The sequence below is a fragment of the Ahaetulla prasina genome, chromosome 4, assembly GCF_028640845.1.
Source record: "Ahaetulla prasina isolate Xishuangbanna chromosome 4, ASM2864084v1, whole genome shotgun sequence".
NCBI lineage: Eukaryota > Metazoa > Chordata > Lepidosauria > Squamata > Colubridae > Ahaetulla > Ahaetulla prasina.
This window is the reverse complement of record NC_080542.1, coordinates 39,621,666-39,637,948: the sequence shown is the minus strand read 5'-3', so window position 1 is coordinate 39,637,948 and position 16,283 is coordinate 39,621,666. Positions and strand designations below refer to the sequence as shown.

The 16,283-nt window shown below is 36.6% G+C and overlaps 1 protein-coding gene across 1 annotated transcript in view; it reads left to right on the top strand.

The window, feature by feature from the left end:
* The first annotated feature begins 2,713 nt into the window (after window positions 1–2,713).
* The window catches only part of SRCIN1 (SRC kinase signaling inhibitor 1), a 152,782-nt gene continuing 139,212 nt past the window's right edge, over window positions 2,714–16,283 (top strand). Inside the window, exon 1 of the mRNA XM_058183592.1 lies at window positions 2,714–2,992. Within this exon, the coding sequence (XP_058039575.1) occupies window positions 2,732–2,992 (261 nt within the window). The 5' untranslated portion in view covers window positions 2,714–2,731. The remainder of the gene's footprint in view (window positions 2,993–16,283) is intronic.

The window sequence follows — 16,283 nt, the reverse complement described above, 5'->3', positions numbered from 1 at the left end:
GTGGCTTCCTATCCTGTTTATAGGTTTTACCCAAGGCCGGTAAGGTATTTTGAAATTCTCATTTTTCTATGGACATTACACAATCGACAAAATTAAAGGCCTTTCTACAATCGATAAAACATATATTTACTTCTTTTTTGATATCCGTTTGCTTTCTCAATTATCTAACATATATCAATGACAATATTACTTGTTCCTCAGCCTTTTCTAGAACCAATTTGATCATCTGGCATCTCCCTTTCCATGTGATATTCTAATAAACCCAAATATTATTTTGCTAGCGAAAAATTTAAGGACATTATGTGACAAATTGCGTAAATTAATTTTCTTTGGTATTGGTATTTTGAATGATTTGTCGGCCACTGGATTGTTCTTTAGATTTGCTGATGTGGTTTGGTTACAACCTTTACTTATTCTTCTTCTGTAGTTTGTCCTATTTCTGATTTGACAATGACCAGAATGCTGATCTAAGATCATCAATAGAGTTTATCACTAGAGTTTTTTGAAATAGATAGCATCTTCTAAGGCATTGTAATGGTATATGGGAATGACCTTGGGAGACAGGGAAAGGTCACGTCCAAGGTAATAATTCAGTAAGAGGCAGCTTAGCCTGAAGCAGAAACATGGACATGGCAAATATCTCAGAATGACCCCCCTTAGTTTCTTAGGCTGTAAAGACAGGTGAGAAATGTACTTTCAACTTGCAAGATTCTCTTACTAGAACCGTAAAGAAGAACTAGCTCATCTTGGTGCGTTTCAGGTCTGGACTACCTTCTAGTGTACCTTCTAGAAGTTCAGCAAACTCTTTCCCTCCTTGTTTTATATTTCTTGAATCAGTTATAATATAAATGAAGAAAAAAGTGGCTTGGCAGAAACTTGTAAGTCATTCCCTGCTTTACTTCTGTTCTAAGGCCATACTGTCTATGTTTTTCTCCTTACTATTTCCTACTTGTCATTTCAGTGTTTTACCCTCAAGCAATACATCTTGTTTGCATATTCTGTCAATTTCAGATTGAACTTAACTATAACACTTGTCAACCTCTTCCTCAGCTTCAATGATTGGACCATCAACCTGGATAACCGTCATATTAAAGGGTTGTCCATGACGTTTAGCTGTTATTACTAGTCATTGATTGCATTGTGCCCAGGTCCTGCCTTTGATATCCTTCCTGACTATGAAAGCAATGGGTTTTTTTTGGGCCCTTAGTAAACAGTATGAACTGACTGAAAATGTCTGATTTCAGTCCAATTTGCTGGTGCCTAAGATATAAGTGTATAATCAATTCACTTTATATTTCACTGTCTTGACTATTCTTGTGTTCATTTTTCTTATATTTTATGTTCACAATCTATTTCTATAGCTTCACATTTTTTAACTTCATAGAAGCAATATGAACTAGACATCCTAAAGGTTTTAATCTAGATGCATCATAAATACCATTAATATTCTGAAGAGACCTCAGCTCTTCCTCACTATCATATTGAATGCCATTCACATTGAGGGGCCCATTAGTCAGCATAATGTCATCAATCACTTTCTCTCCCTTGCTCTCTCTTTTTAATCTGTGTGGTTTTCTTAGTAAAATACAATCATGGTTTACTTTTGCCTTTCCCCACATTATAGCATTGCCACTAAAGCAGTCATTTATCTACAAATCTCCCATACCTTTTTATATCACTACTATAATTATAGATGCTGTTTATTTCAGTAGGGGAGTTGAGATGACAGGTGAGATAATTCTTTATATCTGGCTAGTTTATGGGATTTATGGATCCTCTCCATTGGTATGAGCAAAAATACTTGAGATAGAAATGTGGGTGTTTAGAGCTGAATAATTCCTCCATTTGAGGAAGCAGGTTCTAAAGTCTGGTGTTCCTGTTTTAAGAAATTATATATTTCTTTACTTCAGAAAAGTACTCCTTACAACCTCCTTTCCTATAAGTAATCTGCATTTTGTTTTTGTTTTCTTTCAGTTTTTTTTCTTTCTGTATTTGCTGTTTCAGAATATTTGTCTGTCTTTGCCCACTTCCTACCTCTTGTGCAGAGAAGGGGTACTTGGGCCGTCATCCTCTATTAAAGTCTTTTGACCATTTATGTTTTAATTTTAGCTCCTTTGGAGCAGTTTTGATGTCTTTGTGACCCCCTCAGTACTTGTCTTGCTGTTATTGTCTTGTCTTTTTCAAGGATGACGGCCTTTTCTGCCCCTATTCCCACAAATGTTTTCTCCCTTCCATCCTAGAAATTTACTGGAAATCACTTTGGAGTCAAAAGTGATAGGAATTAACTCTTTGTGCCTCAATTTCTAATCTGTTTTGGGCCAAACCTAAAATCTGCAAAAACCTAAAATCTTCCCATGACTTTAAAAGTCAGAAATGTATGTGATTTTGTGCAGAAGCTGTTTACATCTTGGAATGAGAATGCAAAATTAAATATTTCATTCCATGGGTGAGATAGTTGGATACTTACCAAAATGAAATTCATGTGAGCAGCTAGTTGGCATTCTTTCTGGCTTGCCCTATCCAGGATTGGGAGTGAGGATCTAATATAATGGAAACCCAATTTAAATCAGCCCAATGATTGATTTTTCTTCTTCTTACCCTTACTAAATTTCTCCCATCAAGCATACCTGATTCTTTACTATTGAGATAAGTGGAAAGATGCCCTGACTCCCTCTCTGCTTTCCTTCCCTCCTCCAAAATTTGCGTAGATCCTGAGAGGACTAGCGCCCACATGATCTCAGCAGATGATGCAGAATATCCACGGGAATACCGCACCCTGGGCAACGGCACTCGCCGCTTCTCCAACGTAGGGTTGGTGCACACCTCAGAACGTCGTCATACTGTCATTGCTGCCCAGAGTCTAGAAGCCCTCACTGGGCTCCAGAAGTCTGAGATGGAACGCAAGAGGGATGCATTCATGGACCACTTAAAGAATAAATACCCACAGCATGCCTTAGCAATTCGAGGACAACAGGACAGGATCCGGGATCAGGTAAGAGCAACTTTTTTCTATCACAAAATTACTTTTCTCTTGACAACAATAGGACTTAATCCAGTCTTGACAGATTTGCAAATAATGTTTTCCTAGACTAGTGTTTCTCGACAATTTTAAAATGTGTGGACCTCAGTTCCCAGAATTCCCTAAGCTGCATGCCAAAACTGAGAAACATTGTCCTAGACCAAACCAAACCGGAAATGTTATCTGGATGCTTTCTTGTATATACAGCGTTCCTGTTTCCTTAAAGCCCAAGTTTATTGAAATGTGTTTCTGACAATGGTATGAAATGATGTTTTCTTACCCAATGATTAAGGTTCCAGTCGCTTCATTTCCACAAATTATCTATATACAGGTAGTCCTCGACTTACAAAAGTTCATTTAGTGACCATTCGAAGTTACAATGGCACTGAAAAAGGTGACTGAAGACCATTTTTCACACTTATGACTGTTGAAGCATTCCCATGCTCATGTGATTTACATTTGGATGCTTGATAACTGACTCACTTTTATGACAGTTGCAGTGTCCCAGGGTCATGTGATCTCCTTTTACATCCTTCTGATAAGCAAAGTCAATGGGGGAAACAGATTCACTTAAGAACTGTGTTACTAATTTAACAACTGCAGGATTCACTTAACAAATATGGCAAGAAAAGTCATAAAATACGACAAAATTCACTTAACAAATTTTTCACTTGACAACATAAATGTCAAGTTCAGCTCAATTGTGGTTGTAAATTGAGGACTAACTGTATTACAGATTCAAGTATATTTCAGATTAGTGTTTTCTTTGCGAGTATATAATTTAATGAATATTGTCAATATATAATAATTTTGAAGTACTCTCATGAAATTATGATTTCCAAGATTTTTTTAAAAAGAAATTACTGAGACTAATTATTTCAGAAATTTTCAAACTGGAAGTGTTAGCTATATTTTAGAATTTTTACCAGTTTTCATTTCCTCATTTTAGTCTTTATTTGGAACATTTTATGTTCCACAATTATTATCTGCTTGGTTTTAATCACACTGTTGTTATACCTTTGCTAATAGTTGCAAAGGATTTTTTTTCCTCACCATGGACCAAGAGCAAATTGGGGGCTAAAGCACATTTCCCCAATGTTCTCCAGGCTTAAAGAAATATTGGTCTTTGCAGTCAGAACTGCAGAGATAATCCTTTAGCTTGATAGGTTATCATAAATTTGAAACTAGATTCTAAATACTGAAATGTACAATTTTAAGATGTTTTTTAAGATGTTCTATTTATTTGAAGATAGTTCAGTCAAGGACTCCAGTTACAATTAACTTTGGAGGGTGTTTTTTTTATCATGATTCCATTAGTAATATTTTTTCTCTTTATGGAAATTCTCCCTCTTTCAGGAATTGGTCCCTGTGTTCTTAAATGTTCAAATCCATGTACTGCAAGATGATCTTTAAAACTAAGAATCCTTTTGGCCTTTTATGTTCATGTTTAACTACGATTAAATTAGGCTATTGAAAGATTAAATTTAGAAGATTAAATTAGATATTCTGGATTCACACACACTTTTGGGCAAGATTTACAACTGATTTACAAGATTTATGTTTCGGAATAATTTATTTTTCAAATTTCTAAGCCAAGATAGCTCTACAACTTGCTTTGCCCTTTTAACAATCTCAAAGTTACTTTCCTAGTTGCTTATATTCTAGACGTATAGTTTGATTGTGTTCTAGAAAAAAAAATATTTTGTGGATGAAGATTAACAGGCTATAGAAAGCTAAGAAACCCACCTAAGTCCTGCCTTCCTATCTGTCTGTCTGTCTGTCTGTCTGTCTGTCTGTCTGTCTGTCTATCTATCTATCTATCTATTTATCTATTTATCTATCTATGCCAACTGCCCTGGTTCAGCAGGGAGCCATAAGGAAATTGGTTCATTTACTATGAGGTTTGGTATAACAGTTCCACAGACCAGTTCCACAGACAAGTACAGTTTACAGATCATGATGCGCAAATGTCGGGTGAACACACAAAGCTTCATTTGCACATGTGCAGGATTTAGGTTGCATGAGCAAAATCATCTCCCATGTTGCTGCTCCCATTGCCTGTGGAATCTAGTCTGTGGAATCAGAAAAGTTGGAAACCACAATGGTATAGTCAAGGAAAGACCAAGTGACTAAAGGACCATGGCGAGTGCACTGCAGTTTGCCAATTGAATTTATCTTCAGTATTGTTCCATCAAGTAGCTGTGGCCCATTGATTATTTTAAAAGGTGATTGAACCTGACTACCTTGTGGTTCCATTTCTGTTTGTAGTCTTAAAAAAAAAACAACTATGGTCATTTCTGAAGCTCAAATTCTTGTATGGGTGAGGTTCAAATGAAGCCATAAAAGAGTCGTCCTTTAAATCAGCCTTTTTCAATCTGAACATCATTCAGATAAATTGATAAATTTTTAAAAATCTTGGGAATTGCAATAGTGGGTTAAAGAAAGTTGATCTAGTTTACAGATCAGGTGATGACTCTAACTGAATGGGTTACTGCAGAGTGGGATGATCTGTGGTTTACTCTGGTGTATCTGTTCTGTTAAATGACTTATTGAAATCTTGATCTGTAGGACATGATTCTGATTGTTTTTGACAATCAGAAAACAATCTAGAGCAATGTTTAATGCAACCCTACCAAAAATTACTGTCTTAAAAAAAATACATAAAAGGATGGCTAAATGAACATGTTTATCTTTTTGAAACAGTCATACAAGATCTAAAACAGAGTCATTGTGGTATTGTAGTTTAAAGTGTTAAGAGTAAGATGGGAGAGAATTAACTTCACCTTTGCCTTTAGACCTCAAAATTCACAGGATCACCTTGGGCTAGTTGCTGTCTCTCAGATCGATCTACCTCACGGAGTTGTCTTTATGGGGACAAAATAAAGTGGGATCCTAATGTAAGCTGCCCAGAGCTCTTGGAAGATAGAAATCTAACAAATAAATATAAATAAAATCACTGACATTTGGATTCAAGTATAAACATTCTATTTAAGAGATTAGGAACAAAATTTATCTGTAACAAAATTGTACATATGCTTTCTATTCATGTACACATAGCTTTATTCAATGTGTATTCTGAGACTATTGCAGAAAATCAATGTAGAAGGAGTTTTGCTTTGCTTTTTTGAAGATGGAGAAAACCATTAAAATGATGGAAGAAAGAATGGGACAAGTTACAGCACAGGTCAGCCAAAAGGCTGCTTATACTGCCTTCATAAAGCTTATGAGTGCATGTAGATGCACCATAGCTGAATAACCTTAATGAGATTGAAGATGGCCCCAGGTTCAGTGGTTCGTATTATAGCATTTTGTGTCAGGGTGAACTTCCATCACTTGCTTCAGCTGCTTTCTACCTAATAGTTTGAAAGCATTTTCTATGCGAGTAGATAAATAAGCACTACTTCAGTGAGAAGGCAAGTTTGTGCTCTGTGCAGGCAGTTAGATTCCTGATGGCTCTGAACCTTCCCAGTTGCGGGGCCCATTTACAAGGCGGCTCCAGGAAGGGAGGAGACCTAGGATGCTGCTGCAGAAAAAGCTGCTCATCTTTTTTTTCTGGTGCAAAACCAGCTTGTCTTCCTCTGGCACACCTTGGGAAGCACACAAATACGTTCTACAACAGAGCTGGTAAATTGGCAGCCTAACTACCTCTCTGAGATAACTTTGTGGTCTCCTAGCTAATAATGATAAATAATAATGAGTGCATGTGGCAAATGAATAAACATATACGGACACTAGAATACTAATGTTTTTAAAATAGATGATTTGCAATTCTTTAGTGTTCTATTTATATTATTATTTCTTAGGCTTGATTGGAGCACATGGCCTTTGTATTTATTTTTAAAGAAATTAATAAAGAAGAAATTTTTGTAAGATATAGGGTGTTCAAAATGACCTTAAACCTTGGGAAACCTGTTGAATAAAAACTAGGAATACCTCAGAATATAAGAAAGATGTCCTGGATTTTATCTCAGGGATATCTAATTCTATTTCCACAGTGATGATATTGTTGGAAAGCTTTCAAAAATAATAGTGTAATAGCACTTTTCTGCTCATGTTGCCTAGCAACTGGTTTGAGTGACATAGTGCCTCTAATATTGGAGATAATATATAGCCATCAGAGTAAGTTGTTATGGGTGTGCACATATTATGACTGAACATCATTTGATGTCAAGATCAATGTGAGAACATATTTTCAAATCCAAAGATCAATACCAGAAAATATGGTAGAATTTTAAAACATCTAGATAAGTACTTTTTGTTAAAGGACAATTCTTCTAATCTTTGTGAGTTACAAGAGCCAAACTGCTGTTTGATTTTCAGATAGCAAGTGGGTGGACATCATACATTTGGGTGGATTGTTAAGATCCCAAGAGTTCTTCTCAATATTACACAAGTTGGGACTCTCAAAATCTTTCATTATTCAAAGTATGAATTTCCTGATATATGAATTGTAATGGACTTTCAGAATAACCTTGGAAGAGAGAAGGAAGACAGTCAGTCAAGAGATATCAGAAGAAGAAGAAACAAGGGTGGACAAAGTATCTCAGAAGAGATCCTCACTAGTTCTCTAGCTTGGAAAGACAAGGGAGGGGAGAAACGCTTTCAGATTTGCAATATTATTTCACTGTAACCATACAATAAAGGTATATTAAAACTCATGTTGTTGGTTTCTTTCTCTGGGCTACTGCAAAAGGCTGACATGGACTGACATCCACACATCTCTGTGTTGAACTTCAGGATGAAAGAAGTGATATACTGCAACTTTTTGACTGTTTTGCCTCATTTGTCTCATTTCTGCCTTCCTTCTATTTAAGGGGGAAAAAGACAGAGAAGCATGAGGGGAGAGGTCTAAATTAGGTCAGAATCACATTTATCTTTCGTTTTGTTTTTTTTTCACATGCCCCCCCACTTCCCTAGTTATTTTCAAGAATATTCCCTGCCAACCATATAATGCTTTAATTATTCATGATTGGAAAAATTTGCAAGCACTATGTGGGAGATTTTATGAAAATTCTTCTGAGTGGAAAATATCAAGCAGGGATTTATTAAAAAGTGAGGTTAGAAGAAATGATTAAATTCCTTCTTTTAGAACCCCAACTTCATCTACTTTTTTTCTATTTTATTTTACTTCTACACTGTCTATGGCTGTGCTTTTAAGCTTTCAAAGTATGTGAATGATATCACTGAGTTTCTTGGCTTTGACTAACATTAGTTTGTTCTTATTTGGGTGGCTTCCCAAGGTTAATACATATTTTTCTGCCTGTCTAGTTATCTTACAATTTGTAACATCCCTCTGACACTTCTTCCTGCTTCACTTTGGATAAAGTATTTAGTTTAAGATGTCTCCCTTGAAGATCTATCCCACAATTCTGTTTGACTGCAGTCCTAATCCTGCTGGGACTCATCAATTTTGAGGAAGAGCTTATAGTAAGGAATGGAGTAACAACTGAAACTGTGAACTTGGTTGAGAGATACCACTTGGGATTATTATAATGAAATCCTTTTAGTTGCTGCTTGGGCTTATAATTGCTGGGAGTGACACAAATGGGACTGATTCACCTTGAAGGGCCTTTTTTAAATTTTCAAGTAATCTGAATTCTGAGCTAGACGTCTGTCAAAATCTGATCTATCTTTAAAAGCAGTAGATTCAATTTAAGAAAAGTTAAACTTTATTGGACTATACCAAGCTATAACTTGTTTAACAAAATTGAATAAACTACAATTGATTGGATTCACAAATTATGATACAAACCATGGCTTTAGAATCTGTAATGTGTGGTTTAATACTGTATATTTACACTAAGCTAAAATCAAAGATATCTCATTAAGGCTTTCCATTTAAAATCCAGCCCATAACTCTAGAGAATGTTTCTGAATTTAATCTCATAGGATGTGTGTATTAGGATTGTCATCTAGCTTCAGACCTTCTCTGGAGTCTATCCATGAAATTTCAAATTGTCTAAAATGATTTCAGCTCTGTGGAATTTTGCCTAGATATGGAAGATCCTGGGAAATAAACTTTTCATTTATTCATGTTTTTCAGACAGCAAAGGTAGGTCTGAAAACAGTCATATCAATGTTTATCTATCTGTCTGTCTGTCTGTCTGTCTATCATCTATCTATTTACCTACTTACCTATCTAACTACCTATGTACACATACACACACATAGCCTTAACTTTTTAGAGGAAATGTAGAATATACAGTAAGTCTCATGACTTGAATGAAGGAATAAATGGTTATATGATTTCCTATAGATTCTGAGTAGATTTTAGTGCTCTGTATAACACTTCTGATCTGTGCAATAACTAACAGAAGGGATCTATATATCTCCATGATGAAGAGTAGAATCAGAATTTATGTTGTGTTGTTGTAAGATGGAAGAATTTTAAATTGAAGAAATCAGGAAACAAGCATAAAAATATGGGGCCGGGATAGCTCAGGCAATAGAGAAGCCTGTTATTAGAACACAAAGCCTGCAATTACTGCAGGTTCGAGCCCGGCCCAAGGTTGACTCAGCCTTGCACCCTTTATAAGGTAGGTAAAATGAGGACCCAGATTGTTGGGGGGGCAATAAGTTGACTTTGTAAAAAATATACAAATAGAATGAGACTATTGCCTTATACATTGTAAGCCGCCCTGAGTCTTCGGAGAAGGGCGGGGTATAAATGTAAACAAAAAAAAAATAAAAAAAATAAAAATAAAAATAAACAATCCAATATAATATATGCTTAAATATGGCCATGGTGGAACTTTTTATTACTAAGAATCCATGTTCTTAAATATATTTGTATGATTGTATCCATTTGTAACTTAAGAGTCAATAAAGACACAAGAGAAGGAGAAACTGGAGAAAAAGAAGCGAAAGAACCAATTTTTAGTGCTGCATTGATGCTGTAATAGCCAATAATCGTGTAGTTGTAATTTAGTAGCTGTTGTAATATGGCCAGAATTTTTTCATCTTTTATTGATTATTTGAAAGGGAGAGTTGATTTAAAAAAGCAGGAACCCAATATTGCTAACCTTAGAAGCCCTCCCATAATTGGAAGAAAAGCAAAAAAATACATAGTGCATTGAATAATAGAATTGGAAGGGACCTTGGAGAACTTCTAGACCAACCCCCTGCTTAAGCAGGAGATTCTTTACCATTCCAGACAAATGGATGTCTTGTCTGCCTTTTTGAAAATCTCCAGTGATGGAGCACTCCGTTCTGGAAGCAAGTCATTCCACTGATTAGTTGTTCTTTTTGTCAGGAAATTTCTCCATAGTTCTTGGTTGGATCTCTTTTAATGATCTGTTACTTCTTTTCCTGTCCTCAAGTGCTTTGGGGAGTAGGCTGGCTGCCTCTTCTCTGTGACAACCCCTCAAGCAAAGGTGGGCTTCAAACACGTTAGCAAGGAGTTCTCTGCCCAGTTGCTGGGTGGGCGTGACCTAGTCAGGCTCCTGCAATGGGGGAGAGGCGTTTTTGCCCTCCCCGGGCTCCAGAGACGTTCGTTGAGCCTCTGGAGGGCAAAAATGACCTCCTCAGGCTCCGGAGGCTCTCTGGAGGCTGGAAATGGACCCATTTCTGGCTTTCCTGAACTTCCAGAAGGCCCATTTTTCACCCTCCCTGAGCCTCCATGCACATCCTGCACTTATCTGCATCCAAAATGGGCCACATGGGGACTCCTGGGAGGGGCGGGGGGTGGGATCAGCCAGGAGTGGTATTTGGGGGTTTTCTGAACTGCACGGAATCTTAGCTAGAGGTTCTCCCAAACCACTGCGAACCCCCAGCAGTCTGCTCCTGCCCTCAAGTACTGGAAGACTGCTATCTATATCACCCCAAGTTAAACTATGCCCTCAATTGTCCATCATATTAAATTCCCTCAATTGTCCCATATCATCTGTTGTTGCTCTTCTCTGCATTCTTTCTAGGGTCTCTACACATTTTTGTATTGTGGTGACCAGAATTTGATGTAGTATTCCAAGTGTGGCCTTACCATTGCAGTTTAAAGTGGTTAACTATCCCTCTGTTGATACAACCTTGGACTTCATTAATTCTGTTGGAAAATGCAGAGCATTGCTGGCTCATACTTAAGTGGTGGTCTAGTAGGACACCTAGATCCCTCTCACAGCTACTACTGGTGAGCCAGGAACCACCCATTCTATACCTGTGCATTTGATTTTTCTTGCTGATTTGTAGGACCTTACTTTTCTCATTACTGAATTGCACTTTGAGGTATAGGATCCAGTATTCAAATGAAATGCTTGATTATAAACCTCAAGATGTTTGCAAGATAGTGTTTTTATTTCCCCATATTTCCCATACCTTTAATCTGAGTGCTGGGTAATTAAGTGAATTCATACAATGTATGGGTTAAAGACATGATATCTCAGTAGTATTTCTTAAGGATTCAGAAGACATGGTAAGCCTAACATAAATCAGCCTGTGGGATTTAAAATTAGTGTCCTGTGCATGATCATTAGCTGAAATTTATAGCTAAACTTGCCCATGTGACAAGTAAGATGAAATTTTTTTTTCATCTTACTTACTGTGTAAGTAAGATGAAAAGTTTTTCAGAGGGACCAATAATGCCTCTGCTTCTCTTTTCTGAGTTTTTCTTTTTTTTTTAGATCTAATTGGCTTTTTTTCTGAACTGATGTAATGGATATAATCCTGCTATTATATAAATTGCACATTTCCTTAAAGCAAAATATTCATTTTTGAGGACAAAATGTTCTTTCTTTTTGTACGTTGTCATGATAACAAAAATGTTCAGTAAAAAGTTATACTTTGAAAAAAGATAATGAACAAATATGCAAAGCCATGATGATAGACTGTCATCATTAGCTGTCTTCATTATTGGTTTCCACTCTAAAACAAACACTGGATGGATTCACACAATATACGGAGCAAAATACAAACCAAGCAAAATACATTTTAGCATGCGTACAGTTGGTTACTTGCCTCTCATTATATCAAAATTGCTTGTTATATCCTTTTTCAGTTAGTTTTCCTATGACAATGTATAGTTCCTAGACTTGTAGATTATATCTACCATCCTACAGGATGGCCACTGGCATCACTGGCTTTGAATGGAATCTATTCCTACACACCTGGATTCCCCATATCAAAGGCAGCTATATTTGACTTTCAGGCTCCAATGACAACTTCTCTTCTGAAGAAAAATTCATAGTGGTGAGAAAGACCAAGCTGAAACAGCAGATGGAGCTACAGATCAAGAAGAACTGCTTTCTGGTTCCAAAATGAAAACAGTAAAAGAAACCAAAAGCCAAAATTGAGTGGCTTTGGCAAGGTATTGGGGCACTCTGGACCATTTTAGTAAAAGTTGAAAGCATGGTCAGGAATATTCAGTGTTAGCTGGGCTATCTGCACAGAACTGAAAAGGTTACTACCTCTAAATATTCTCATTTATCACTTTAGTACTCTATCCAATCTTAATAACCAAATGCAGCAAAGCTGGCTTTATAAACCACAGTATGCTTATACAATTGCATTTTTCGTCTTCCAGGGTACCGCTTTTAAGCAAGGTTTTAGGCTTAACATGCTGGTTTTTAAAAATTCTAACCAGGTGGTATTCTTTTAGCTGTATAGTATTGCTTTAATAAAGATAGCAAAATGCTAATTATTTAGCAGGAGGGCACAAAGATGCTCAGCTTGTCAGCTGGACTAATAGTATCTTGCAACAGGGGCAGCTTCTGTTCCTGTCCCAGCTCCAGCCCATCTAGCAGTTCGAAAACATGCGAACAGTGCTCCGTGCACCTTTGACATATAATCATGACCACAGAAAATGTTTTTTAAAACTCTGGCTCCCTCAGCCAAGAAATGTAGGTGAGCATTGCGCTCTAAAGTCAGACGAAATGGACAGGGAAACCTTTACTTTTTTACTTATTTAACACACTATTATTGCTAATTTTACTGGGATGGTGATGATGGTGGTACTGCTAGAAAAGTCTTAGATAAAGGAAATCTAATTTGCACTGAGTATTATGCAACACATTGCTATTTTGCCGCCTACATCTGAGAAACATCCACAATTTCCTATATATGCCTAAGCCTTTTTTAAAAAGCACTAAGGGATAGAAACTTGTTTTTAATGGAATATTATTACTGAGTGAATGTAATGTTTCTCAAACTTAACAACTTTAAGAAGGATAGCAATAGTACTTAGACTTATCCGTATTTTTCAGAGTGTAAGAGGCACCGGAGTATAAGACGCACCTTAGTTTTTGGGGAGGAAAATAGGAAAAAAAAATTCTGCCTACCAGGTATTCATCTGGCTAGTGTCCTTAGTCTGTCACCTTCAGCACATTAGTTTGCTGTTCTGAGCCTTGGAGATAAAACAGCTTCTAAAGCACAGCTGATCTTCAGAAAGAGAAGCAATGAGAAAAGCAAGTGAAGCCAGAAGATTGCTTCGCTCGCTAGGGCTGAAAAAAAAACTTCTAAAGCACAACTGATCTTTGGAGAGAGAAGCAATGAGAAAAGCAGGCGAAGCTGGAAGATTGCTTCACTCACTAGCGCGTCATTAGGGCTGAAAAACAGCTTCTAAAGCACAGCTGATCTTCGGAGAGAGAAGCAATGAGAAAAGCAGGCTAAGAGCGGAAGATCGCTTCACTTGCTAGCGCCTCATCAGGACTGAAAAAAAAGCTTCAAAAAAAGCTACATTCAGAGTATAAGAAGCACCCAAATTTTCAGCCTCTTTTAGGGGAGGAAAAGTGTGTCTTACACTCCAAAAAATACAGTATATACTGCTTCACAGAGCTTTACAGATCTCTCTAAGCGGTTTACAGAGTTCGCATATTGCCCCCAACAATCTGGGTCCTCATTTTACTCACCTTGGAAGGATGGAAAGCTGATTCAACCTTGAGCCACTCAGTATCAAACTCCTGAAGTAAGCAGGGAGTTAGCCCTACAGTACTGCATTCTAACCCACTGCAGCATGGCTGAATACAAACTATTAGTAGCAGAGAAGCTACTATTTTCTGGCAAGAGTGTGGTCAGCTTCACTCTGTATGGTGTAGATAATCTTTCATGGGGATAATAATTGGAAGTATACAATAGGTTATTCTTCATAATGCTAAGGTTAGCTAGCAATAATAGCAACAATTGGTAATGGGAACAATGACTATGAATAACAGAGGATATCTTTGTTAGCATATATATTATGCTAACAAAGTGGCTTTATTTCTAGAGATCTGCTAAAACAATATGCTAAGAGGTGGACCAAACCCTGAAACATCTTAGTTGTGTTTCTCTACTAACCAAGTTGTAAAGAATAAGAGGCTGTTTAAATTATCTGTTTGTCATGCTTTTCGTCTGGGCAGTATAAATCATTAGATCTAGCAAACAGGCAACCAAAGAGATTTTGGGCGCTCTCAAAATGGAGAGGGGACTGGACAACAAAACTGAAAGCATGTTTTCTAATAGCTTTTCAAAGCCTGAAGATGACAATGCTCATTGCAATGTTATTAGTTATTTGTGTCAGTTCTGGTTTTGGAAAAAGAAAGAAACATAACATTTCCTTATTATGACCCTAAATCAGATTTTTTTTCAGAGATGTGTGATATAAAGAAAGAGAAAGATAGATGGAAAGGAAAGAGAGAGAGAAAGAGCAAGAGAGAGATACACCTGTTATAATTAAGGCAAATGAATGGTCCCAATTTAGCACATCACATTTGCATGCATGTAAACAGTATGCATGAGATGCATATTACTGCAAGCTAAATTCAAGGTGTTGTAGTTAACCACAGTGATTGTTTTCAGTTGTGTTAAATTTGTGGCTGTCTCTTTAAAAATGTTTTGATAATGTGTTCTTTGAGCTTCTGGAATAGTTTGCTTTCTCTATAATTGATGGATTCCGTTCTGACAATGAGATCTTAGTGGAATATACAGTCCTTTGAATGAACAAATCTCTGTGGCAGTCGGATGTGTCCTTGTGCAACTAAAGTTAGGATATCAGCTATTCTTATATTTGGAAAATCCAGATTTCAGCCAGATAATCAATGTTTTAAAATAATTATGTATCACATATATTTTTGCAAAGTATTCTATGTAATCTCTAAAAGAAATTCAAAAAATTCACTTTATCAGCATTTTACAGTCTACTTGTTGTTGACAGAAACTGTATATAGTAATTCTGGGATTCCCTTGTTGGTCTGCTTGGTGAGCTTCCAATTTGTTTTTGGTATAATTCAAAGTACAGCCAAGCACAAATGGCCTTCATCAATTCTCTGTCAGGTGTGTTGACATAGCAATTGGATGGACAATTTCTTGGACCATCTCCAGGGAGAGGAGAAATTCATCAACAATTCCTAAACGAAAAGACTTTTTTTAATCAGTTTTACTAGTGTTGATACTAAGCCCCATGTGAGGAGCTTCTTATGATGTCATCCTTTGTGTTTAAATTGAGGTATGAGAAGTTTAAAGGTTGAGATGCTTATACAATTGAAGCCATGACAAGCATATATGTCACACTTAGCCATCTCATAACTAAATAAGTAAAGGAAATAGCACTTCATCCTTTGGAATTTTGCTAATGTTCTCGCCTTCTTTGGAAGAACATTTGAAAGCACAAACTGGATGATTATGGATGGGAAGGAGAAATTATTTGCTTTATTTCATTGTTTGCTTATAAAACTCTGCATCAGAGGTGTCAAACTTGCATCATCATGGCATTGTCATGTGACATATCAAAACTTTTTTTCCCTTCACTAAACCGGGCGGGGGCAGGGCCAGCACGTGACATTTCTGGACTGCGGGCCACAAGTTTGACACCCCTACTCTAAATAATCAAGGGTCTGGTTTTTGAATAACCACCTGCTCCTTTACAAGTCAGTCCATTTAATGAAATATTCTTTAGAAAGCATCTTCTTTGTCCCAATAACTTGAAATATGTCACTGATAGTTTAAGGAGAAGGGTTTTTTTTGGTGGCTCTAAACTTTCTTTCAAAGGAGGCCCATCTTCCATTATTGCTTTCAGAAGTTAATGAAGACTTTCCTTTTTTTGGAAGCCATTCAATATTTATTTTACTTGCTATTTTCATTAGTTCATTAATATTAACGTATTTTAATAGCTGTTGCATTGTTCTATTTTTCTACCGGTATGTTGCAATTTGCATTTGTAAATTGTTTAATTATTGTCGGATTACATAGTATTTTTCACAGACAAGACATCAATATACATAAAATGCATCAGATTTTGAACAGCTTTGTATCCTATCCCATGACTTGAAGTTAGTTCAAGACCCTAACTTAATCCAAACTT